We start from the raw sequence: 22,582 nt of genomic DNA, 5'->3' as shown, positions 1-22,582 counted from the left end.
CATATTTCCGGAACTGGGAATATTGTACATATGCACTATCTATTACAAAGTGAGGCATGTGCTTGGCCGCCCTTTCAAATCCCCTATAATGCCTGCGACTTAATAATGGACTCTCTGGGGAATAATAATAACAATAATTATTTCAAAAGCAAACGATGACTCAGTAAACTTGCAAATGAACTTAAGATACCCCGAAATATGAATGCCATGACTAAGAACTTTTTAATTCACAATATAATCTAAAATCAAACATAACGTTACCCATGTTGTTATTATGTATGCTTCTTCAGTTTATTCTGTGAAACAATAGCTAACAGTTGCAGCACTTTTTCTCTCAGTGTCCTGATCATAGTTCGTGTTGGCTTGAGTGTTTAACTTACGTAGATATGTATTTAATTAATTGGCTTCGGCTTTTGTTGTTCTTGCTTTTGCTACCTATTTTTGTTTGTTATTCTTGTTTATTTATATTTGTTTGTTTTTTCCCGCCTTGCGAATTTCAGTTTGAAGAGCATTGCAAGATTTACAGTTTGATCAGTCGGCTGTCGCACTCTCTCTCGCGCTCTCTCCGCGTTTCCTTAATTTTACTCACAACAGGTGACACTGTATTTGGTTGCACTTGTTTTTTTTTTTTTGTTTTGTTTTTCAGCTCACAGCCACTGCAAAAAATATGCGATTGCTGTGAAAATGTACACACATAAAAAAAGGAAAAGAAATGTAACAGGTAATAATACAATGGGTAAACATGCGGCAAACAAAACCGAAACTGAAACCAAAACGAAACACGTTGCCGTTTCGCTCTCTCGCCGTGCCGTGTTCCCTTGTTTATCGCGGATTATATTATGCGAGCGGACTAACGGGAAAAGCTCCGGCGGACGACCACTGACCAACTGAGAACGGAGAGGCAGCAACGGAGAACTTTTATCTCAAGTACAGTGGGGCTTTTTCGTGCAGACGGATATGTGCTGATTTAAATAAATAATCTGCATATGAATATATTAAATAAACTAAACAAAATTCTATGAAACTAAACAGTACACTATGATGATATCCTCTTTTATGGCCAGCTAAATGCGTGCGACCAATGACTACTGTACCGGCACTCTCTGCTGCTCTTGCCCGCTCTTTCTGCGTGGGTGATGATCGTGCGAGAGAGCAAGTGCAAATATGATTATTGTTCCTTCGCCTGCCTTTCTCCTCTCCCTATATCTTCCACCCCCTCATGCACCAACACACCTATACCTTTGGTGCGTTTGTGTTGGTGCGATGAGTGTGCGACGGCGTTCGCCTTAACGGTTTGTTTGTTATTTTATTATTATAGCTTTATTGCACAATCCCGGGCCACCCACCGCCCACTGGCACGCCCCCCATTCCCTCGGTTGCAGTTCAAACAAACAAAAGGAAACGAGGGAGAAGCAGAATAAAGCTTCTGATCGCCACACTTGCCACAAAAAGTAAGCTACGTAGAACTACAGTAGAGCTTGGATAATGCGCATTTACAGCTCGATACAGAGATGAAAAATATGAGTATTTGTTATTTAACACCTACAAAATAAAAAAAAATAAAAAAAAAAGGAAAAAGCTAAATGGGAATTGGATGTTTTAAAGTGTTTGCGGCTAAATTTTTTTTAATTTGTTGTTTTATCGGTCGTGAATCATTATTATTTTTTATTTTGAAATAACAGTGGCGAATCACTGAGTTAGATTTTACACAAAAGACTAAACATTTTAAGCTCTTAAATTTGTCGAGTAAAATATTTTCTGATTGACAGAAAAGTAGGCGTTTATATAAAAATATCAATCTTACAAGCGGTTCATAATTATGTTGTACCATGTCTTCTGTTTCTTTCAGTGCACAGTGGCTGCGTTGACGTCGACAGAGGGCAAAACAAGTGGCCGTCGTAAGTGCGAGCGAGACGCGGCGACCAGGTGCCGATGGGTGCGAGCGAGAAGGCGGGCGGCCTGGCAAATTGTTGTTTGCTCTGCCGACGTCGTTTTTTGCGTGTGTAAATTTGAATGCTTCAATTTTATGTGTGCTTTTCCCCTCACCCTCCCCTACCAACATCCACACCATCCTAAGAACAACAACCAACACCTTGTGTTCGTGTTTGCGTCGGCGTGCGCGCAAGTAAATTTCTTCTAATTTAATATTTTGTTTATATTATTTATTCATATACTTATGTATTTGCGTAGCCCCTCCCCCAACCAACCTTCCTTCGGGCACTTGTTTGTTTATGTATTTCACCTGCTCCTGCTCCGCTCCAGCATACGTTTCGACCACTTCTTGCCCCTCGTCACGGCCAAGTTTACGTTTTTGGTAAATCATTTACAATTTGGTTCCCGATCGCTTTTCGAAAACCCCCTCTTGAAATATCAACAATCGAGCCAGATGCACAGAAAGAAACTGAGGTGACTTCGATGACTTACTAGCTGTTCGATACTTGATGTCTCTAAGAAGGAAAACGTTTTCCCCAACTTTTCTCCTAAAACACGGAAAGCGATCTGTATGCAATCGAAAACTTTTATACTGCAGTCCTTCATTAGCACAGATGCACTACGAACATAATTGAACTACTACACATGGATCACATTACCATTTTTATCAATGAGTAAATGTAAATATTTGTTGAAAGCTATTTGAATTCTTGCCGTTAGTTCTTAGTGATTTGTGTACTTAGGAACCCACTGAATGCCCATTCCGGCAAATTGGCTACTAAGCTGGCCTTAAAAACTAATTTCGCTTTTGCAACCCTCGAAACAGAGAACTTTTGAATATGCAAATGCAAATGAAAAAAAAATAAAAAAAAGCACGTATTTTTCGCAATCCGCCTCCTACCTTAGATTCTCCGCCGCTCCTCTCCACCTCCTTTTCGCGCTCTTGTCTCTCTTTTGAAGCTTCCTTCGCGTTCGCGTTTGTTTGACTTTGATTCCGTTTGGTTGGTTTGTTTGTTGTTGCCACTCTTTGGCTTACTTTCTGTTTCTGTTTTTATGTTGTTATCTCTTTCTTGTCAGCTTGTCTGCACTTTTAAAAAACAAACACTGTAAAAAAATGAGTCTTGTTTACCACGCGCGAGTATGGGAAATTCTCGGGAAACCAACTCGTAAAAAAAATATTTAAAAGGGAAAACAAGAGCAGCGCAAGGCGAAAAGGAGTTACAAAGAGCAAGTGTGGCTGTGATTTATTTTATATTTCGGTTTCGCCCACGAAGGACTTCACCGAGCTTTTAGTGCGTCTATGTTTTTCGTTTTATTTTTCCAACGTTTCAATTTTTTGACCCGGAATTTTGACCGTTTTGTTTTTCGTTTGTTTTTATTTGTTGTCTGTTGTTGTTGGTTTCCGCAGCACAAATGAAAATTCGCGTCCGTTTCGCACGAGTGTTAGTGATGTAAAAAAGCATCGAATGCATCGACCACCGATGTTTCTCGCCGATACATTTCAATGCTTGCGCTAGGTATCGATTGGCTTCTGTTAACCTGGCGCGGTTGCAGTCCCTAGCAAGGACTCAAACCTAAATGTTAACTTTTTATTTTATATTGAATATGCAAGGACTTGACCCAAAGATATGTGAGTGACTACTACTATCCACATGGCATCTGAGAGCTTTTTAGCAGTTTTGAACTGAAGCCTTTAGACAGACAGACATAAATGCATCAAAAATAAATACAATAATATTAAATATATACTCATCATTCGTGGACACCGATTGTTTTTCAAAATATGCGGGTTAAAAGCTTGAGCCGCTCATCTCCGGTTATCGGGTGGTAATCGATAGGCGCAGTCAGCTGTTCCTCGTTCCTATCGTGTTGCTTGCACAACAATTTCAGCGGCATATTTCCATATTCCCCATTTATTAAATCAAAATGCGGCTGACTAACGTTTTGTTCAAGAAAGTTAAGAGCAAGTGAGTAATTTGGCCACCCAATGTGTTCTTTTCTTAAAACCAATCGTTTTTACAGGCGCATCATGGTCGTACTGGAGAGTGTGGTAAGTGGCCATCAGTATAATGCTTTTCGCGATCGCTTGGCCGACAAATTGGAGATAATACGCTTCGATCCCTACAGTGAGTGCTGCCCATCACTGACTTTATGCATATGCACTGATGTTGCCCATGTTTCTTTTCCAGTTCAACAAGAAAGCCTTTACCGCGAACGCAAGAAAATCCGCAGCGCCTAGGACAACCATTTTTTGTTAGTGAGAAAATAAAATTTACAACCATTTGACGAATGTAGTGGTTTTATTTCGGCCGAGTTTGAGCATTACAAATCTTGTTAAATATTTATACAAAAGTAACAATTTACGTTGGTTTTTTAGGCACACATTCGCATCGATACTAAATACTAATTATCAACAGCACCTCGCCTTCGATTGCCGTCTACTTAAACGGCTTCTCGGTCATAAGAAGACCATGCTCCCACAGGGCGGTGGCGACCTCCACCTTGCGAGCCGAAGACTTCAATGGCAACTGGTCAATGGTGAGGTAATATGGATAGGCCGATATGAGGAGTTCAACGGCTTTAGCTTCCTCTGGCAGAATCTCCATGAAATAGGGCTCGTACTTGCAGTAATCCAGTCCATTGTCCGCATGGTGGTAGATACGCACGCTGCCATCGGGCTCGGTGACCAGACGCAGAATGTTGGCGCGCAGCAGGCGCACGGATGTCTTTTCATTGAATTTGTAATCGCAGACGCAGTTGCCCTGCTCATCGGCGCCACTGCGGGCCCCATGAACAGTGCGGACCTCCTCCGAGGGCAATACGATCGGCGGAAGTGCCTCGTGCTGGAACTTCTTAGCCATCTGGTCGACGGCCTCATCAATATCGTCTTCGGAGGGAATCAAGTATTTGGTCACCAGCTTCTGCACATTCTCCACCAGCAGTTGGCGCGACCCGCAGTCATTTGCCTTGTAGGCATTGCCCAAAACTTGAAATGTGTGCAGCGGCAAGCCGCGACGCAAGGCCACACTCCGATCGACGGCCTTCTTGAGAACCATGGGCATTAGTGTCTCTAGGAGATTGGCATATGCCTGCTGTTGGTACACACTCAAGGTAATGTGCAGAGAGTGCTGTTGCTCCTCGGTGATGGCCTGGTGAACGGTGCCTCTGGGAAAATATAGCACATCGCCGGCGCTTAGTACCTCATCAATTATGGGCTTACCCAGCTGTTCTTGATCATAGTTGCCCGACGAGATCCTGGCCAGATGATCGGCCTCCTTGGGCGGCTCGTACAAAAGCCAGCGCTTGCGTCCCTCCACTTGGATAACGAAGGCCTCGATGTCATCGTAATGGGGCGCAAAGCCCTGGCTATTGGGTGGGGTTAGGTACATATTTGCCTCCACCTTGCAATGAAAGAACTCCTGCAAAACGGTGCACACCTCACGCAAGCGAGTTAGATAGGCAGAAGGATTCAGTAAACGAATGCTGCAGCCTTCCGAATAGAAGCCCCACACAGCTGGTGGCAAGGCACGACCCTCAGGATTCAGTGTCTCACGCTTGCCGTTCTTGTAAGTGGTCACATCCAGGTTGACGGTGAAGTCCAAATGATGGCGAATCAGTATTTCGTCAAGCATCTTGAATGATATTAGACTTTGAAAATATTTGGGATTCGTGCGCTGCACCAGGCAGGCGGTTTGCTCCCAGAAGTATTTAAAGAAGAAATTAGGTTTGATCGGAAAGATTATCCACTTCACGACGCGACGACCCTCTTCGACGCTGTCGGTTTTGTGAGTTTCTGATGTTTCGGTTGACATCTCCTTTTCATCATTGTTATTATTGCCCTCTTCGGGGGCTTTAACCTTAATTATTTTAACTGATGACTTCACGGCTGCTGGGTCCCTTTTGGGCGGCGGAGGACAGGAATTGGCCTCCCCTGGGGGCAGCGATTTGCGCACCAACGGGCAGGCCAAAGCCGCGCCATTAACCTGGATCGGCGAGGTGTGCTCCAGTCCCAGACTAAATGATTGCTTGCGTTCGGTGGCGCTGGCTCCTTGAGTAGCTACCGATTCCATGGCCGACTGACCGGCTTTTTCGGTATCATTATTGTTGACGTCCGCCTCGGCCAGAAGACGTCGTTCGTGATCTGCGGTCTTGGCGGCTGCGGCTTCCTTGCTGGATGTTGATGGACCGGTGCTATAGTCTAATACTTTAGATTCCTTTTCAGCGCCTTTGGATTCATTGGCCAAAAGGGCCTGCACCTTCTTGCAATGCTCCATCTGCTCCTTGATCACGTTGAGTTGCATATCAGTAGTAGCTACCGATTCCTTGGCCGACTGACCGGCTTTTTTGGTATCATTATTTTTGGCGTCCGCCTCGGCCTGAAGACGTCGTTCGTGATCTGCGGTCTTGGCGATGTCCTTGCTGGATGTCCAATTGTCCAATAATTTAGATCCCTCTTCAGCGCATTTGGCTATAAGGGCCTTCACCTTCATGTAATACTCAATCTCTTTCTGGGTCATGAAGAGGATCAGATCCGCTTCCGAAATCTTGGCCATTTTACTGGCTTTTTTGGTAGATTCCTTTTCAGCGTGTTCGGCCAAAAGGGCCTGCACCTTCATGTAAAACGTATGCTGCTTCCTGGTCACGCGGAGGTCCATATCAGTAGTAGCTACCGAAGTCTTGGCCAACTTACTGGCTTTTTCGGTATCATTATTGTTGGCGTCCGCCTCGGCCTGAAGACGTCGCTTGCGATCTGCGGTCTTGGCGGTTGATGGACCGGTGTCCTCGAATACTTTAGAGAAAAGGTTCTGCACCTTCTGCTCCTTGGTCCCGTCGAGGTGGATATCAGATAGCAAATCGGAATCAGTCGTTTCTATATCTAGATTGGGCTTCTTCTTGTCTTTAGCTGTGCCGTTATAAGCGCTTTCCTGCTTTTTGTTGTTGCCTTGAGGCTTAGCGGCCGCGGAATTGGTCACCTTTTCCATTTTGCAGCTTTTTTAAACGACACTGGGTTTTTTTTTCAGAACACTCGCTTGGCTGTAGACACGTAGTTATGAGCAGGACTAGCAGCAGAATGATATTGCATATTTTTGACACTTGCCAGTATTCAAAACGCTCCTGAACGTGCCTACTGTTACTGTGTTGGCGATAATAGGCCACCGAACTATCGATGACTTCTGCGAGCTGCTGTATCGAAGGCATGGGTAAGTGGAGGATAAGGCATGTCCTTATGTTGTTGCAGTTGGAGTCGATGATACGTACAGCGATAGGGTGATGATTTTGGGGACGGCCCCCTTTGGGATTCTGTTGGTCGATCTGGCCGTTTGAATTATCCCCGTTCGCTTCGGGATTACTCTTAAAGGGCCCGGATTTTGTCCAATGACCCAAGTCGGGTGAGGATTGGGAACATTGCGGGACCATGATTAAATGATTATGATTTAATAAAATGATTAAATAAAACAAGAAAGCCGTCCTAGTCGTCTGAAGCGACACCGAAGTCATGGGTGATGTCCGCATGATGCGCGTGGTCATAAGATCTGCGCAACCACCAGAACTTTAAGATTTTGTCGTTTATTTGAATTAATTCGTTAGATCGTGAAACGTCGATAGTTATCGATGAGTATGTTGCCCTGAGCAAAGCCCGAGTTAGCGGCACTGCCACTAAGGAAAGCAAGCATTTCGTAACAATGTTTTTACGAAAATCGCTTACTGTAGCTGAACAATGGCACTAAATGAGCAAATTTACTGAAACTTTTAACGGAATTAAGGAAAAAAATGTTTTCATATATATTAACTAATAGTTCGCTTGCCATTTCCCGGCAGTCGGGCTTTCTGGCAGCCCTGTCACAACCCGCTACCGATAAACACGCTGATACAACAACTCTGATTGAACCGGCAGATTTGAGAAAGTAAATCCGTGGCGAATTGATTTCATTTTGTCCGCCAAAGGCACGGAAAATGCGCTGCAGGAGGAAGTATAGGCCGCCAAGCTGCTGGAGACAAGCTCCCCACAGGAGGAGGAGGGCGTAGAGGAATATTTGAAGCGCAAGAACATGATCCTTCTCGAGTATGAAAAGCAAACGTTTCTCGATTTGGTTGAAGCCGATGGTCTGCTGGTTTGCGCCAAGTAAGTCGTGTGTGCTATTACTATAGTCCAGTCTAACCCAGATATTGAACCGCGGCCCCCATAGGGGCCTGAGCTACGACCGCGTTGTAATCCGCATCCTTAAGGCCTACAGCGATTCCGGCAATCTTGTGGTTGTGATCAACAGTTCTGACTGGGAGGAGCAGTATTACAAGTCCAAAATCGAACCCAAATACGTCCACGAAGTGGCCAGCACGGCCACCGAAAGGTAAGCGCTCGCAATTCCTAAAAAATATATAAAATTACCCCTTTTGATTGATTGACTATTCTGATAGAGAGCCCGTTTATCTCGAAGGCCGTTACCGTGGAGAACTGACCAAAACATTCCACATCATTCCAGATCCTTCAGGCGCAGCTGGATTGCATCTGCTTATGCTTTTATTTCTTCAGAATTGGAGCATTAGAAATCTTGTTAAATATTTATACAAAAGTAATAATTTTTAGGCACACACATTCGCATCGATACTAAATTCTAATTATCAACAGCACATCGCCTTCGATTGCCGTCTACTTAAACGGCTTCTCGGTCATAAGAAGACCATGCTCCCACAGGGCGGTGGCGACCTCCACCTTGCGAGCCGAAGACTTCAATGGCAACTGGTCAATGGTGAGGTAATATGGATAGGCCGATATGAGGAGTTCAACGGCTTTAGCTTCCTCTGGCAGAATCTCCATGAAATAGGGCTCGTACTTGCAGTAATCCAGTCCATTGTACGCATGGTGGTAGATACGCACGCTGCCATCGGGCTCGGTGACCAGACGCAGAATGTTGGCGCGCAGCAGGCGCACGGATGTCTTTTCATTGAATTTGTAATCGCAGACGCAGTTGCCCTGCTCATCGGCGCCACTGCGGGCCCCATGAACAGTGCGGACCTCCTCCGAGGGCAATACGATCGGCGGAAGTGCCTCGTGCTGGAACTTCTTGGCCATCTGGTCGACGGCCTCATCAATATCATCTTCGGAGGGCATCAAGTATTTGGTCACCAGCTTCTGCACATTCTCCACCAGCAGTTGGCGCGACCCGCAGTCATTTGCCTTGTAGGCATTGCCCAAAACTTGAAATGTGTGCAGCGGCAAGCCGCGACGCAAGGCCACACTCCGATCGACGGCCTTCTTGAGAACCATGGGCATTAGTGTCTCTAGGAGATTGGCATATGCCTGCTGTTGGTACACACTCAAGGTAATGTGCAGAGAGTGCTGTTGCTCCTCGGTGATGGCCTGGTGAACGGTGCCTCTGGGAAAATATAGCACATCGCCGGCGCTTAGTACCTCATCAATTATGGGCTTACCCAGCTGTTCTTGATCATAGTTGCCCGACGAGATCCTGGCCAGATGATCGGCCTCCTTGGGCGGCTCGTACAAAAGCCAGCGCTTGCGTCCCTCCACTTGGATAACGAAGGCCTCGATGTCATCGTAATGGGGCACAAAGCCCTGGCTATTGGGTGGGGTTAGGTACATATTTGCCTCCACCTTGCAATGAAAGAACTCCTGCAAAACGGTGCACACCTCACGCAAGCGAGTTAGATAGGCAGAAGGATTCAGTAAACGAATGCTGCAGCCTTCCGAATAGAAGCCCCACACAGCTGGTGGCAAGGCACGACCCTCAGGATTCAGTGTCTCACGCTTGCCGTTCTTGTAAGTGGTCACATCCAGGTTGACGGTGAAGTCCAAATGATGGCGAATCAGTATTTCGTCAAGCATCTTGAATGATATTAGACTTTGAAAATATTTGGGATTCGTGCGCTGCACCAGGCAGGCGGTTTGCTCCCAGAAGTATTTAAAGAAGAAATTAGGTTTGATCGGAAAGATTATCCACTTCACGACGCGACGACCCTCTTCGACGCTGTCGGTTTTGTGAGTTTCTGATGTTTCGGTTGACATCTCCTTTTCATCATTGTTATTATTGCCCTCTTCGGGGGCTTTAACCTTAATTATTTTAACTGATGACTTCACGGCTGCTGGGTCCCTTTTGGGCGGCGGAGGACAGGAATTGGCCTCCCCTGGGGGCAGCGATTTGCGCACCAACGGGCAGGCCAAAGCCGCGCCATTAACCTGGATCGGCGAGGTGTGCTCCAGTCCCAGACTAAATGATTGCTTGCGTTCGGTGGCGCTGGCTCCTTGAGTAGCTACCGATTCCATGGCCGACTGACCGGCTTTTTCGGTATCATTATTGTTGACGTCCGCCTCGGCCAGAAGACGTCGTTCGTGATCTGCGGTCTTGGCGGCTGCGGCTTCCTTGCTGGATGTTGATGGACCGGTGCTATAGTCTAATACTTTAGATTCCTTTTCAGCGCCTTTGGATTCATTGGCCAAAAGGGCCTGCACCTTCTTGCAATGCTCCATCTGCTCCTTGATCACGTTGAGTTGCATATCAGTAGTAGCTACCGATTCCTTGGCCGACTGACCGGCTTTTTTGGTATCATTATTTTTGGTGTCCGCCTCGGCCTGAAGACGTCGCTTGCGATCTGCGGTCTTGGCGTCGTCCTTGCTGGATGTCCAATTGTCCAATAATTTAGATCCCTCTTCAGCGCATTTGGCTATAAGGGCCTTCACCTTCATGTAATACTCAATCTCTTTCTGGGTCATGAAGAGGATCAGATCCGCTTCCGAAATCTTGGCCATTTTACTGGCTTTTTCGGTAGATTCCTTTTCAGCGGGTTCGGCCAAAAGGGCCTGCACCTTCATGTAAAACGTATGCTGCTTCCTGGTCACGCGGAGGTCCATATCAGTAGTAGCTACCGAAGTCTTGGCCAACTTATTGGCTTTTTCGGTATCATTATTGTTGGCGTCCGCCTCGGCCTGAAGACGTCGCTTGCGATCTGCGGTCTTGGCGGTTGATGGACCGGTGTCCTCGAATACTTTAGAGAAAAGGGTCTGCACCTTCTGCTCCTTGGTCCCGTCGAGGTGCATATCAGATAGCAAATCGGAATCAGTCGTTTCTATATCTAGATTGGGCTTCTTCTTGTCTTTAGCTGTGCCGTTATAAGCGCTTTCCTGCTTTTTGTTGTTGCCTTGAGGCTTAGCGGCCGCGGAATTGGTCACCTTTTCCATTTTGCAGCTTTTTTAAACGACACTGGGTTTTTTTTCAGAACACTCGCTTGGCTGTAGACACGTAGTTATGAGCAGGACTAGCAGCAGAATGATATTGCATATTTTTGACACTTGCCAGTATTCAAAACGCTCCTGCACGTGCCTACTGTTACTGTGTTGGCGATAATAGGCCACCAAACTATCGATGACTTCTGCGAGCTGCTGTATCGAAGGCATGGGTAAGTGGAGGATAAGGCATGTCCTTATGTTGTTGCAGTTGGAGTCGATGATACGTACAGCGATAGGGTGATGATTTTGGGGACGGCCCCCTTTGGGATTCTGTTATCCGATCTGGCCGTTTGAATTATCCCCGTTCGCTTCGGGATTACTCTTAAAAGGCCCGGATTTTGTCCAATGACCCAAGTCGGGTGAGGATTGGGAACATTGCGGGACCATGATTAAATGCAAATCTTACCTCAATCGCAGCCATGCCGACGCGCCTCCGCAGGTCACCGCCAAGGCAAAAAGTTTAGTTTAGTTTCACGTGAAGATATTTATTCTTTTCAATTTTCTCGAGTCAATCGCGAGTCCGAATTGTCGTCGTCATGCCTTTCAACTTTGGGTCGCGAAAAGCTGCTTAGCCTGACAGGGGAGACAACAGACATCAACGTTTACTTGCCCGTTCCTTCTGATCCCTTGGAGCTCCTCTGGGTTAGGTGATCCTACGTACATATGTGAATACGTCAATAGTAGTGCCGTCTCAACAAGCACCGCCAATGGCGCGGTGATTTGTAGCCCGTAAAGGAATCCCACACTTTTCTTTGACCATTTCAAAAGTAGTCGACGATCAAGGGTGATCGCTGCGTGATGAGGGAATGAAAAAGAATTGAAAGATTATATTTATGTGTAATAAAACAAGAAAGCCGTCCTAGTTGTCTGAAGCGACACCGAAGTCATGGGTGATGTCCGCATGATGCGCGTGGTCATAAGATCTGCGCAACCACCAGAACTTTAAGATTTTGTCGTTTATTTGAATTAATTCGTTAGATCGTGAAACGTCGATAGTTATCGATGAGTATGTTGCCCTGAGCAAAGCCCGAGTTAGCGGCACTGCCACTAAGGAAAGCAAGCATTTCGTAACAATGTTTTTACGAAAATCGCTTACTGTAGCTGAACAATGGCACTAAATGAGCAAATTTACTGAAACTTTTAACGGAATTAAGGAAAAAAATGTTTTCATATATATTAACTAATAGTTCGCTTGCCATTTCCCGGCAGTCGGTCAGTCTGGCAGCCCTGTCACAACCCGCTACCGATAAACACGCTGATACAACAACTCTGATTGAACCGGCAGATTTGAGAAAGTAAATCCGTGGCGAATTGATTTCATTTTGTCCGCCAAAGGCACGGAAAATGCGCTGCAGGAGAAAGTATAGGCCGCCAAGCTGCTGGAGACAAGCTCCCCACAGGAGGAGGAGGGCGTAGAGGAATATTTGAAGCGCAAGAACATGATCCTTCTCGAGTATGAAAAGCAAACGTTTCTCGATTTGGTTGAAGCCGATGGTCTGCTGGTTTGCGCCAAGTAAGTCGTGTGTGCTATTACTATAGTCCAGTCTAACCCAGATATTGAACCGCGGCTCCCATAGGGGCCTGAGCTACGACCGCGTTGTAATCCGCATCCTTAAGGCCTACAGCGATTCCGGCAATCTTGTGGTTGTGATCAACAGTTCTGACTGGGAGGAGCAGTATTACAAGTCCAAAATCGAACCCAAATACGTCCACGAAGTGGCCAGCACGGCCACCGAAAGGTAAGCGCTCGCAATTCCTAAAAAATATATAAAATTACCCCTTTTGATTGATTGACTATTCTGATAGAGAGCCCGTTTATCTCGAAGGCCGTTACCGTGGAGAACTGACCAAAACATTCCACCAGATCCTTCAGGCGCAGCTGGATTGCATCTGCTTATGCTTTTATTTCTTCAGAATTGGAGCATTAGAAATCTTGTTAAATATTTATACAAAAGTAATAATTTTTAGGCACACACATTCGCATCGATACTAAATTCTAATTATCAACAGCACATCGCCTTCGATTGCCGTCTACTTAAACGGCTTCTCGGTCATAAGAAGACCATGCTCCCACAGGGCGGTGGCGACCTCCACCTTGCGAGCCGAAGACTTCAATGGCAACTGGTCAATGGTGAGGTAATATGGATAGGCCGATATGAGGAGTTCAACGGCTTTAGCTTCCTCTGGCAGAATCTCCATGAAATAGGGCTCGTACTTGCAGTAATCCAGTCCATTGTCCGCATGGTGGTAGATACGCACGCTGCCATCGGGCTCGGTGACCAGACGCAGAATGTTGGCGCGCAGCAGGCGCACGGATGTCTTTTCATTGAATTTGTAATCGCAGACGCAGTTGCCCTGCTCATCGGCGCCACTGCGGGCCCCATGAACAGTGCGGACCTCCTCCGAGGGCAATACGATCGGCGGAAGTGCCTCGTGCTGGAACTTCTTGGCCATTTGGTCGACGGCCTCATCAATATCATCTTCGGAGGGCATCAAGTATTTGGTCACCAGCTTCTGCACATTCTCCACCAGCAGTTGGCGCGACCCGCAGTCATTTGCCTTGTAGGCATTGCCCAAAACTTGAAATGTGTGCAGCGGCAAGCCGCGACGCAAGGCCACACTCCGATCGACGGCCTTCTTGAGAACCATGGGCATTAGTGTCTCTAGGAGATTGGCATATGCCTGCTGTTGGTACACACTCAAGGTAATGTGCAGAGAGTGCTGTTGCTCCTCGGTGATGGCCTGGTGAACGGTGCCTCTGGGAAAATATAGCACATCGCCGGCGCTTAGTACCTCATCAATTATGGGCTTACCCAGATGTTCTTGATTATAGTTGCCCGACGAGATCCTGGCCAGATGATCGGCCTCCTTGGGCGGCTCGTACAAAAGCCAGCGCTTGCGTCCCTCCACTTGGATAACGAAGGCCTCGATGTCATCGTAATGGGGCGCAAAGCCCTGGCTATTGGGTGGGGTTAGGTACATATTTGCCTCCACCTTGCAATGAAAGAACTCCTGCAAAACGGTGCACACCTCACGCAAGCGAGTTAGATAGGCAGAAGGATTCAGTAAACGAATGCTGCAGCCTTCCGAATAGAAGCCCCACACAGCTGGTGGCAAGGCACGACCCTCAGGATTCAGTGTCTCACGCTTGCCGTTCTTGTAAGTGGTCACATCCAGGTTGACGGTGAAGTCCAAATGATGGCGAATCAGTATTTCGTCAAGCATCTTGAATGATATTAGACTTTGAAAATATTTGGGATTCGTGCGCTGCACCAGGCAGGCGGTTTGCTCCCAGAAGTGTTTAAAGAAGATTTTAGTTTTGATCGGAAAGATTATCCACTTCACGACGCGACGACCCTCTTCGACGCTGTCGGTTTTGTGAGTTTCTGATGTTTCGGTTGACATCTCCTTTTCATCATTGTTATTATTGCCCTCTTCGGGGGCTTTAACCTTAATTATTTTAACTGATGACTTCACGGCTGCTGGGTCCCTTTTGGGCGGCGGAGGACAGGAATTGGCCTCCCCTGGGGGCAGCGATTTGCGCACCAACGGGCAGGCCAAAGCCGCGCCATTAACCTGGATCGGCGAGGTGTGCTCCAGTCCCAGACTAAATGATTGCTTGCGTTCGGTGGCGCTGGCTCCTTGAGTAGCTACCGATTCCATGGCCGACTGACCGGCTTTTTCGGTATCATTATTGTTGACGTCCGCCTCGGCCAGAAGACGTCGTTCGTGATCTGCGGTCTTGGCGGCTGCGGCTTCCTTGCTGGATGTTGATGGACCGGTGCTATAGTCTAATACTTTAGATTCCTTTTCAGCGCCTTTGGATTCATTGGCCAAAAGGGTCTGCGCCTTCTTGCAATGCTCCATCTGCTCCTTGGTCACGTCGAGGTGCATATCAGTAGTAGCTACCGATTCCTTGGCCGACTGACCGGCTTTTTTGGTATCATTATTGTTGGCGTCCGCCTCGGCCTGAAGACGTCGTTCGTGATCTGCGGTCTTGGCGGCTGCGGCTTCCTTGCTGGATGTTGATGGACCGGTGCTATAGTCTAATACTTTAGATTCCTTTTCAGCGCCTTTGGATTCATTGGCCAAAAGGGCCTGCACCTTCTTGCAATGCTCCATCTGCTCCTTGGTCACGTCGAGGTGCATATCAGTAGTAGCTACCGATTCCTTGGCCGACTGACCGGCTTTTTCGGTATCATTATTGTTGGCGTCCGCCTCGGCCTGAAGACGTCGTTCGTGATCTGCGGTCTTGGCGGCTACGGCTTCCTTGCTGGATGTTGATGGACCGGCGTCATTGTCGAATACTTTAGATTCCCTTTCAGCGCGTTTGGATTCATTGGTCAAAAGGGTCTGCGCCTTCTTGCAATGCTCCATCTGCTCCTTGATCACGTCGAGGTGCATATCAGTAGTAGCTACCGATTCCTTGGCCAACTGACCAGCTTTTTCGGTATTATTATTGTTGACGTCCGCCTCGGCCTGAAGACGTCGTTCGTGACCTGCGGTCTTGGCGGCTGCGGCTTCCTTGCTGGATGTTGATGGACCGGTGCTATAGTCTAATACTTTAGATTCTTTTTCAGCGCCTTTGGATTCATTGGCCAAAAGGGCCTGCACCTTCTTGCAATGCACCATCTGCTCCTTGGTCACGTCGAGGTGCATATCAGTAGTAGCTACCGATTCCTTGGCCGACTGACCGGCTTTTTCGGTATCATTATTGTTGGCGTCCGCCTCGGCCTGAAGACGTCGTTCGTGATCTGCGGTCTTGGCGGCTACGGCTTCCTTGCTGGATGTTGATGGACCGGCGTTATTGTCGAATACTTTAGATTCCCTTTCAGCGCGTTTGGATTCATTGGTCAAAAGGGTCTGCGCCTTCTTGCAATGCTCCATCTGCTCCTTGGTCACGTCGAGGTGCATATCAGTAGTAGCTACCGATTCCTTGGCCGACTGACCGGCTTTTTCGGTATCATTATTGTTGGCGTCCGCCTCGGCCTGAAGACGTCGTTCGTGATCTGCGGTCTTGGCGGCTACGGCTTCCTTGCTGGATGTTGATGGACCGGCGTCATTGTCGAATACTTTAGATTCCCTTTCAGCGCGTTTGGATTCATTGGTCAAAAGGGTCTGCGCCTTCTTGCAATGCTCCATCTGCTCCTTGATCACGTCGAGGTGCATATCAGTAGTAGCTACCGATTCCTTGGCCAACTGACCAGCTTTTTCGGTATTATTATTGTTGACGTCCGCCTCGGCCTGAAGACGTCGTTCGTGACCTGCGGTCTTGGCGGCTGCGGCTTCCTTGCTGGATGTTGATGGACCGGTGCTATAGTCTAATACTTTAGATTCTTTTTCAGCGCCTTTGGATTCATTGGCCAAAAGGGCCTGCACCTTCTTGCAATGCACCATCTGCTCCTTGGTCACGTCGAGGTGCATATCAGTAGTAGCTACCGATTCCTTGGCCGACTGACCGGCTTTTTCGGTATCATTATTGTTGGCGTCCGCCTCGGCCTGAAGACGTCGTTCGTGATCTGCGGTCTTGGCGGCTGCGGCTTCCTTGCTGGATGTTGATGGACCGGTGCTATAGTCTAATACTTTAGATTCCTTTTCAGCGCGTTTGGATTCATTGGTCAAAAGGGTCTGCGCCTTCTTGCAATGCTCCATCTGCTCCTTGGTCACGTCGAGGTGCATATCAGTAGTAGCTACCGATTCCTTGGCCGACTGACCGGCTTTTTCGGTATCATTATTGTTGGCGTCCGCCTCGGCCTGAAGACGTCGTTCGTGACCTGCGGTCTTGGCGGCTGCGGCTTCCTTGCTGGATGTTGATGGACCGGCGTCATTGTCGAATACTTTAGATTCCTTTTCAGCGCGTGTGGATTCATTGGCCAAAAGGGTCTGCGCCTTCTTGCAATGCTCCAGCTGCTCCTTGGTCACGTCGAGGTGCATATCAGTAGTAGCTACCGATTCCTTGGCCAACTTACTGGCTTTTTCGGTATCATTATTGTTGGCGTCCGCCTCGGCCTGAAGACGTCGTTCGTGATCTGCGGTCTTGGCGGCTGCGGCTTCCTTGCCGGATGTTGATGGACCGGCGTCATTGTCGAATACTTTAGATTCCTTTTCAGCGCGTGTGGATTCATTGGCCAAAAGGGTCTGCGCCTTCTTGCAATGCTCCATCTGCTCCTTGGTCACGTCGAGGTGCATATCAGTAGTAGCTACCGATTCCTTGGCCAACTTACTGGCTTTTTCGGTATCATTATTGTTGACGTCCGCCTTGGCCTGAAGACGTCGCTTGCGACGTGCGGCCTTGGCGTCGACCTTGGCCTGAAGACGTCGCATGCTATCTGCGGTCTTGGCGGCCTCCTTGCTGGATGTTGATGGACCGGTGCCATCGTCGAATACTTTAGATTCCTTTTCAGCGCCTTTGGGCAAAAGGGCCTGCACCTTCTTGCAATGCTCCATCTGCTCCTTGATTACGTTGAGTTGCATATCGGTAGTAGCTACCGAAGTCTTGGCCAACTTACTGACTTTTTCGGTATTATTATTGTTGGCGTCCGCCTTGGCCTGAAGACGTCGCTTGCGACGTGGGGCCTTGGCGTCGGCCTTGGCCAGAAGACGTCGCTTGCGACGCGCGGCCTTGGCGTCGACCTTGGCCTGAAGACGTCGCATGCTATCTGCGGTCTTGGCGGCCTCCTTGCTGGATGTTGATGGACCGGTGCCATCGTCGAATACTTTAGATTCCTTTTCAGCGCCTTTGGGCAAAAGGGCCTGCACCTTCTTGCAATGCTCCATCTGCTCCTTGGTCACGTCGAGGTGTATATCAGTAGTAGCTACCGAAGTCTTGGCCAACTTATTGGCTTTTTCGGCATCATTATTGTTGGCGTCCGCCTCGGCCTGAAGACGTCGCTTGCGATCTGCGGTCTTGGCGGTTGATGGACCGGTGTCCTCGAATACTTTAGAGAAAAGGGTCTGCACCTTCTGCTCCTTGGTCCCGTCGAGGTGCATATCAGATAGCAAATCGGAATCAGTCGTTTCTATATCTAGATTGGGCTTCTTCTTGTCTTTAGCTGTGCCGTTATAAGCGCTTTCCTGCTTTTTGTTGTTGCCTTGAGGCTTAGCGGCCGCGGAATTGGTCGCCTTTTCCATTTTGCAGCTTTTTCTAACGACACTGGGTTTTTTTTTCAGAACACTCGCTTGGCTGTAGACACGTAGTTATGAGCAGGACTAGCAGCAGAATGATATTGCATATTTTTGACACTTGCCAGTATTCAAAACGCTCCTGAACGTGCCTACTGTTACTGTGTTGGCGATAATAGGCCACCGAACTATCGATGACTTCTGCGAGCTGCTGTATCGAAGGCATGGGTAAGTGGAGGATAAGGCATGTCCTTATGTTGTTGCAGTTGGAGTCGATGATACGTACAGCGATAGGGTGATGATTTTGGGGACGGCCCCCTTTGGGATTCTGTTATCCGATCTGGCCGAATTATCCCCGTTTGGGAATTGAATTATCCCCGTTCGCTTCGGGATTACTCTTAAAAGGCCCGGATTTTGTCCAATGACCCAAGTCGGGTGAGGATTGGGAACATTGCGGGACCATGATTAAATGCAAATCTTACCTCAATCGCAGCCATGCCGACGCGCCTCCGCAGGTCACCGCCAAGGCAAAAAGTTTAGTTTAGTTTCACGTGAAGATATTTATTCTTTTCAATTTTCTCGAGTCAATCGCGAGTCCGAATTGTCGTCGTCATGCCTTTCAACTTTGGGTCGCGAAAAGCTGCTTAGCCTGACAGGGGAGACAACAGACATCAACGTTTACTTGCCCGTTCCTTCTGATCCCTTGGAGCTCCTCTGGGTTAGGTGATCCTACGTACATATGTGAATACGTCAATAGTAGTGCCGTCTCAACAAGCACCGCCAATGGCGCGGTGATTTGTAGCCCGTAAAGGAATCCCACACTTTTCTTTGACCATTTCAAAAGTAGTCGACGATCAAGGGTGATCGCTGCGTGATGAGGGAATGAAAAAGAATTGAAAGATTATATTTATGTGTAATAAAACAAGAAAGCCGTCCTAGGTGTCTGAAGCGACACCGAAGTCATGGGTGATGTCCGCATGATGCGCGTGGTCATAAGATCTGCGCAACCACCAGAACTTTAAGATTTTGTCGTTTATTTGAATTAATTCGTTAGATCGTGAAACGTCGATAGTTATCGATGAGTATGTTGCCCTGAGCAAAGCCCGAGTTAGCGGCACTGCCACTAAGGAAAGCAAGCATTTCGTAACAATGTTTTTACGAAAATCGCTTACTGTAGCTGAACAATGGCACTAAATGAGCAAATTTACTGAAACTTTTAACGGAATTAAGGAAAAAAATGTTTTCATATATATTAACTAATAGTTCGCTTGCCATTTCCCGGCAGTCGGTCAGTCTGGCAGCCCTGTCACAACCCGCTACCGATAAACACGCTGATACAACAACTCTGATTGAACCGGCAGATTTGAGAAAGTAAATCCGTGGCGAATTGATTTCATTTTGTCCGCCAAAGGCACGGAAAATGCGCTGCAGGAGGAAGTATAGGCCGCCAAGCTGCTGGAGACAAGCTCCCCACAGGAGGAGGAGGGCGTAGAGGAATATTTGAAGCGCAAGAACATGATCCTTCTCGAGTATGAAAAGCAAACGTTTCTCGATTTGGTTGAAGCCGATGGTCTGCTGGTTTGCGCCAAGTAAGTCGTGTGTGCTATTACTATAGTCCAGTCTAACCCAGATATTGAACCGCGGCCCCCATAGGGGCCTGAGCTACGACCGCGTTGTAATCCGCATCCTAAAGGCCTACAGCGATTCCGGCAATCTTGTAGTTGTGATCAACAGTTCTGACTGGGAGGAGCAGTATTACAAGTCCAAAATCGAACCCAAATACGTCCACGAAGTGGCCAGCACGGGCACCGAAGGTCTAAGGTCTCGCAATTCCTAAAAAATATATAAAATTACCCCTTTTGATTGATTGACTATTCTGATAGAGAGCCCGTTTATCTCGAAGGCCGTTACCGTGGAGAACTGACCAAAACATTCCACCAGATCCTTCAGGCGCAGCTGGATTGCATCTGCTTATGCTTTTATTTCTTCAGAATTGGAGCATTAGAAATCTTGTTAAATATTTATACAAAAGTAATAATTTTTAGGCACACACATTCGCATCGATACTAAATTCTAATTATCAACAGCACATCGCCTTCGATTGCCGTCTACTTAAACGGCTTCTCGGTCATAAGAAGACCATGCTCCCACAGGGCGGTGGCGACCTCCACCTTGCGAGCCGAAGACTTCAATGGCAACTGGTCAATGGTGAGGTAATATGGATAGGCCGATATGAGGAGTTCAACGGCTTTAGCTTCCTCTGGCAGAATCTCCATGAAATAGGGCTCGTACTTGCAGTAATCCAGTCCATTGTCCGCATGGTGGTAGATACGCACGCTGCCATCGGGCTCGGTGACCAGACGCAGAATGTTGGCGCGCAGCAGGCGCACGGATGTCTTTTTATTGAATTTGTAATCGCAGATGCAGTTGCCCTGCTCATCGGCGCCACTGCGGGCCCCATGAACAGTGCGGACCTCCTCCGAGGGCAATACGATCGGCGGAAGTGCCTCGTGCTGGAACTTCTTGGCCATCTGGTCGACGGCCTCATCAATATCATCTTCGGAGGGCATCAAGTATTTGGTCACCAGCTTCTGCACATTCTCCACCAGCAGTTGGCGCGACCCGCAGTCATTTGCCTTGTAGGCATTGCCCAAAACTTGAAATGTGTGCAGCGGCAAGCCGCGACGCAAGGCCACACTCCGATCGACGGCCTTCTTGAGAACCATGGGCATTAGTGTCTCTAGGAGATTGGCATATGCCTGCTGTTGGTACACACTCAAGGTAATGTGCAGAGAGTGCTGTTGCTCCTCGGTGATGGCCTGGTGAACGGTGCCTCTGGGAAAATATAGCACATCGCCGGCGCTTAGTACCTCATCAATTATGGGCTTACCCAGCTGTTCTTGATTATAGTTGCCCGACGAGATCCTGGCCAGATGATCGGCCTCCTTCGGCGGCTCGTACAAAAGCCAGCGCTTGCGTCCCTCCACTTGGATAACGAAGGCCTCGATGTCATCGTAATGGGGCGCAAAGCCCTGGCTATTGGGTGGGGTTAGGTACATATTTGCCCCCACCTTGCAGTGAAAGAACTCCTGCAAAACGGTGCACACCTGACGCAAGCGAATAAGATAGGTAGAAGGATTCAGTAAACGAATGCTGCAACCTTCCGAATAGAAGCCCCACACAGCTGGTGGCAAGGCACGACCCTCAGGATTCAGTGTCTCACGCTTGCCGTTCTTGTAAGTGGTCACATCAAGGTTGACAGTGAAGTCCAAATGATGGCGAATCAGTATTTCGTCAAGCATCTTGAATGATATTAGACTTTGAAAGTATTTGGGATTCGTGCGCTGCACCAGGCAGGCGTTTTGCTCCCAAAAGTCTTTAAAGAAAATTTTTGTTTGGATTGGAAAGAGTATCCATTGCAGAACGCGACGACCCTCTTCGACGCTGTCGGTTTTGTGAGTTTCTGATGTTTCGGTTGACATCTCCTTTTCATCATTGTTATTATTGCTCTCTTCGGGGGCTTCTGTCTTTATTATTTTAATTAATGAGTTCACGGCTGCTGGGTCCCTTTTGGGCGGCGGAGGACAGGAATTGGCCTCCCCTGGGGGCAGCGATTTGCGCACCAACGGGCAGGCCAAAGCCGCGCCATTAACCTGGATCGGCGAGGTGTGCTCCAGTCCCAAACTACGCGCTTGCTTCCGTTTGGTGGTGCTGGCTCCTTGAGTAGCTACCGATTCCTTGGCCAACTGACCGGCTTTTTCGGTATCATTATTGTTGGCGTCCGCCTCGGCCTGAAGACGTCGCTTGCGATCTGCGGTTTTGGCGGCTGCGTTGCTGGATGTTGATGGACCCTTGGTCACGTCGATGTGCATATCAGAATCGGAATCAGTAGTTTCTATATCTAGATTGGGCTTCTTCTTGTCTTTAGCTGTGCCGTTATTTTCCTTTTTCTGCTTTTTGTTGTTGCCTTGGGGCCTAGTGGCCGCGGATGTGGTCGCCTTTGGCATTTTGCAGCTTTTTTACACGACACTGGGTTTCTTTTAGAACTTTTTCGCTTGGCTGTAGATACGTACTTATGAGCAGGAATAGTAGCAGAATGATATTGTTTATTTTTTTAAAAACGCTCCTGCACGTGCCTTCTGGTACAACTATTATCGCCGCCGGATTATCGATAACTTCTGCGAGCTGCCGTATCGATGGCCTCGGGTAAGTGGATTATAAGGTATGTATTTATGTTATTACAATAATCTCTTGCTGTATCTGAACAGTGGCGCTAACTGAGAAAAT

The 22,582-nt window shown here is 47.8% G+C and overlaps 8 protein-coding genes across 12 annotated transcripts in view; 4 read left to right on the top strand and 4 right to left on the bottom strand.

The window, feature by feature from the left end:
* LOC6725091 (1-phosphatidylinositol 4,5-bisphosphate phosphodiesterase) overlaps positions 1–3,397 on the bottom strand; it is a 39,850-nt gene extending 36,453 nt beyond the window's left edge. For 2 of the 3 annotated variants that reach the window (XM_016173410.3, XM_016173408.3), the window contains exon 1: positions 2,834–3,397. The gene's annotated coding sequence lies outside the window, so the exon portion shown is untranslated. Of the gene's footprint in view, positions 1–380; positions 657–2,833 lie in introns of all 3 variants that reach the window. The other variant, XM_044923675.1, reaches the window with a different exon arrangement.
* Positions 3,398–3,740: 343 nt separating this feature from the next.
* On the top strand, positions 3,741–4,193 carry LOC6725088 (39S ribosomal protein L33, mitochondrial). The gene is made up of 3 exons (XM_002106079.4): positions 3,741–3,899; positions 3,955–4,058; positions 4,122–4,193. The coding sequence occupies exons 1-3, from the start codon at positions 3,859–3,861 to the stop codon at positions 4,169–4,171; spliced, it is 195 nt and encodes a 64-aa protein (XP_002106115.1). The 5' UTR covers positions 3,741–3,858; the 3' UTR covers positions 4,172–4,193.
* Positions 4,194–4,284: 91 nt separating this feature from the next.
* Positions 4,285–7,075, bottom strand: LOC123327035 (bifunctional lysine-specific demethylase and histidyl-hydroxylase NO66). The gene has a single exon (XM_044923677.1). The coding sequence runs from the start codon at positions 6,912–6,914 to the stop codon at positions 4,371–4,373; it is 2,544 nt and encodes an 847-aa protein (XP_044779612.1). The 5' UTR covers positions 6,915–7,075; the 3' UTR covers positions 4,285–4,370.
* Positions 7,076–7,758: 683 nt separating this feature from the next.
* LOC120285339 (DNA repair endonuclease XPF-like) lies at positions 7,759–8,518 on the top strand. Its single transcript, XM_039297412.2, has 3 exons — positions 7,759–8,056; positions 8,121–8,282; positions 8,350–8,518. Exons 1-3 carry the CDS (start codon positions 7,983–7,985, stop codon positions 8,516–8,518), a joined length of 405 nt encoding a protein of 134 aa, XP_039153346.1. The 5' UTR covers positions 7,759–7,982.
* Positions 8,419–22,507, bottom strand: LOC123327036 (bifunctional lysine-specific demethylase and histidyl-hydroxylase NO66-like). Of its 2 annotated transcripts, XM_039297406.2 has the most exons (2): positions 22,107–22,507; positions 8,419–10,893 (listed from the first exon to the last, which is right to left on the bottom strand). In XM_039297406.2, exons 1-2 carry the CDS (start codon positions 22,300–22,302, stop codon positions 8,582–8,584), a joined length of 2,508 nt encoding a protein of 835 aa, XP_039153340.2. In that variant the 5' UTR covers positions 22,303–22,507; the 3' UTR covers positions 8,419–8,581. The 2 variants fall into 2 exon arrangements, with proteins under 2 accessions (XP_039153340.2, XP_044779607.1); XM_044923672.1 differs by lacking the exon at positions 22,107–22,507 and having other exon boundaries at positions 8,419–11,259.
* On the top strand, positions 12,418–13,166 carry LOC120285338 (DNA repair endonuclease XPF-like). The gene is made up of 3 exons (XM_039297411.2): positions 12,418–12,686; positions 12,751–12,912; positions 12,980–13,166. The coding sequence occupies exons 1-3, from the start codon at positions 12,613–12,615 to the stop codon at positions 13,164–13,166; spliced, it is 423 nt and encodes a 140-aa protein (XP_039153345.1). The 5' UTR covers positions 12,418–12,612.
* On the bottom strand, positions 13,042–18,477 carry LOC27208251 (bifunctional lysine-specific demethylase and histidyl-hydroxylase NO66). Of its 2 annotated transcripts, XM_044923671.1 has the most exons (2): positions 17,603–18,474; positions 13,042–16,552 (listed from the first exon to the last, which is right to left on the bottom strand). In XM_044923671.1, the coding sequence occupies exons 1-2, from the start codon at positions 18,302–18,304 to the stop codon at positions 13,205–13,207; spliced, it is 4,050 nt and encodes a 1,349-aa protein (XP_044779606.1). In that variant the 5' UTR covers positions 18,305–18,474; the 3' UTR covers positions 13,042–13,204. The 2 variants fall into 2 exon arrangements, with proteins under 2 accessions (XP_044779606.1, XP_039153338.2); XM_039297404.2 differs by having other exon boundaries at positions 13,042–18,477.
* Positions 19,324–20,402, top strand: LOC123327363 (DNA repair endonuclease XPF-like). Its single transcript, XM_044923674.1, has 2 exons — positions 19,324–19,884; positions 19,949–20,402. Exons 1-2 carry the CDS (start codon positions 19,811–19,813, stop codon positions 20,130–20,132), a joined length of 258 nt encoding a protein of 85 aa, XP_044779609.1. The 5' UTR covers positions 19,324–19,810; the 3' UTR covers positions 20,133–20,402.
* Positions 22,508–22,582: the final 75 nt, after the last annotated feature.

The sequence above is a fragment of the Drosophila simulans genome, chromosome X, assembly GCF_016746395.2.
Source record: "Drosophila simulans strain w501 chromosome X, Prin_Dsim_3.1, whole genome shotgun sequence".
Classification (NCBI taxonomy): Eukaryota; Metazoa; Arthropoda; class Insecta; order Diptera; family Drosophilidae; genus Drosophila; species Drosophila simulans.
Note: the sequence above shows the minus strand (reverse complement) of the source record. Positions and strands in the feature narration are given on the sequence as shown.

Bases quoted from the DNA above. Each gene is read 5' to 3' on its own strand.
- LOC6725088 (XM_002106079.4), top strand. From the start codon at position 3,859: ATGCGGCTGACTAACGTTTTGTTCAAGAAAGTTAAGAGCAA. The intron at 3,900-3,954 runs GTGAGTAATTTG...TCGTTTTTACAG, and splicing joins TTCAAGAAAGTTAAGAGCAA to GCGCATCATGGTCGTACTGG. The intron at 4,059-4,121 runs GTGAGTGCTGCC...TTTCTTTTCCAG, and splicing joins AATACGCTTCGATCCCTACA to TTCAACAAGAAAGCCTTTAC.
- LOC123327035 (XM_044923677.1), bottom strand. From the start codon at position 6,914: ATGGAAAAGGTGACCAATTCCGCGGCCGCTAAGCCTCAAGGCAACAAC.
- LOC120285339 (XM_039297412.2), top strand. From the start codon at position 7,983: ATGATCCTTCTCGAGTATGAAAAGCAAACGTTTCTCGATTTGGTTGAA. The intron at 8,057-8,120 runs GTAAGTCGTGTG...CGGCCCCCATAG, and splicing joins GGTCTGCTGGTTTGCGCCAA to GGGCCTGAGCTACGACCGCG. The intron at 8,283-8,349 runs GTAAGCGCTCGC...CTATTCTGATAG, and splicing joins GCCAGCACGGCCACCGAAAG to AGAGCCCGTTTATCTCGAAG.
- LOC123327036 (XM_044923672.1), bottom strand. From the start codon at position 11,125: ATGGAAAAGGTGACCAATTCCGCGGCCGCTAAGCCTCAAGGCAACAAC.
- LOC120285338 (XM_039297411.2), top strand. From the start codon at position 12,613: ATGATCCTTCTCGAGTATGAAAAGCAAACGTTTCTCGATTTGGTTGAA. The intron at 12,687-12,750 runs GTAAGTCGTGTG...CGGCTCCCATAG, and splicing joins GGTCTGCTGGTTTGCGCCAA to GGGCCTGAGCTACGACCGCG. The intron at 12,913-12,979 runs GTAAGCGCTCGC...CTATTCTGATAG, and splicing joins GCCAGCACGGCCACCGAAAG to AGAGCCCGTTTATCTCGAAG.
- LOC27208251 (XM_039297404.2), bottom strand. From the start codon at position 18,304: ATGGAAAAGGCGACCAATTCCGCGGCCGCTAAGCCTCAAGGCAACAAC.
- LOC123327363 (XM_044923674.1), top strand. From the start codon at position 19,811: ATGATCCTTCTCGAGTATGAAAAGCAAACGTTTCTCGATTTGGTTGAA. The intron at 19,885-19,948 runs GTAAGTCGTGTG...CGGCCCCCATAG, and splicing joins GGTCTGCTGGTTTGCGCCAA to GGGCCTGAGCTACGACCGCG.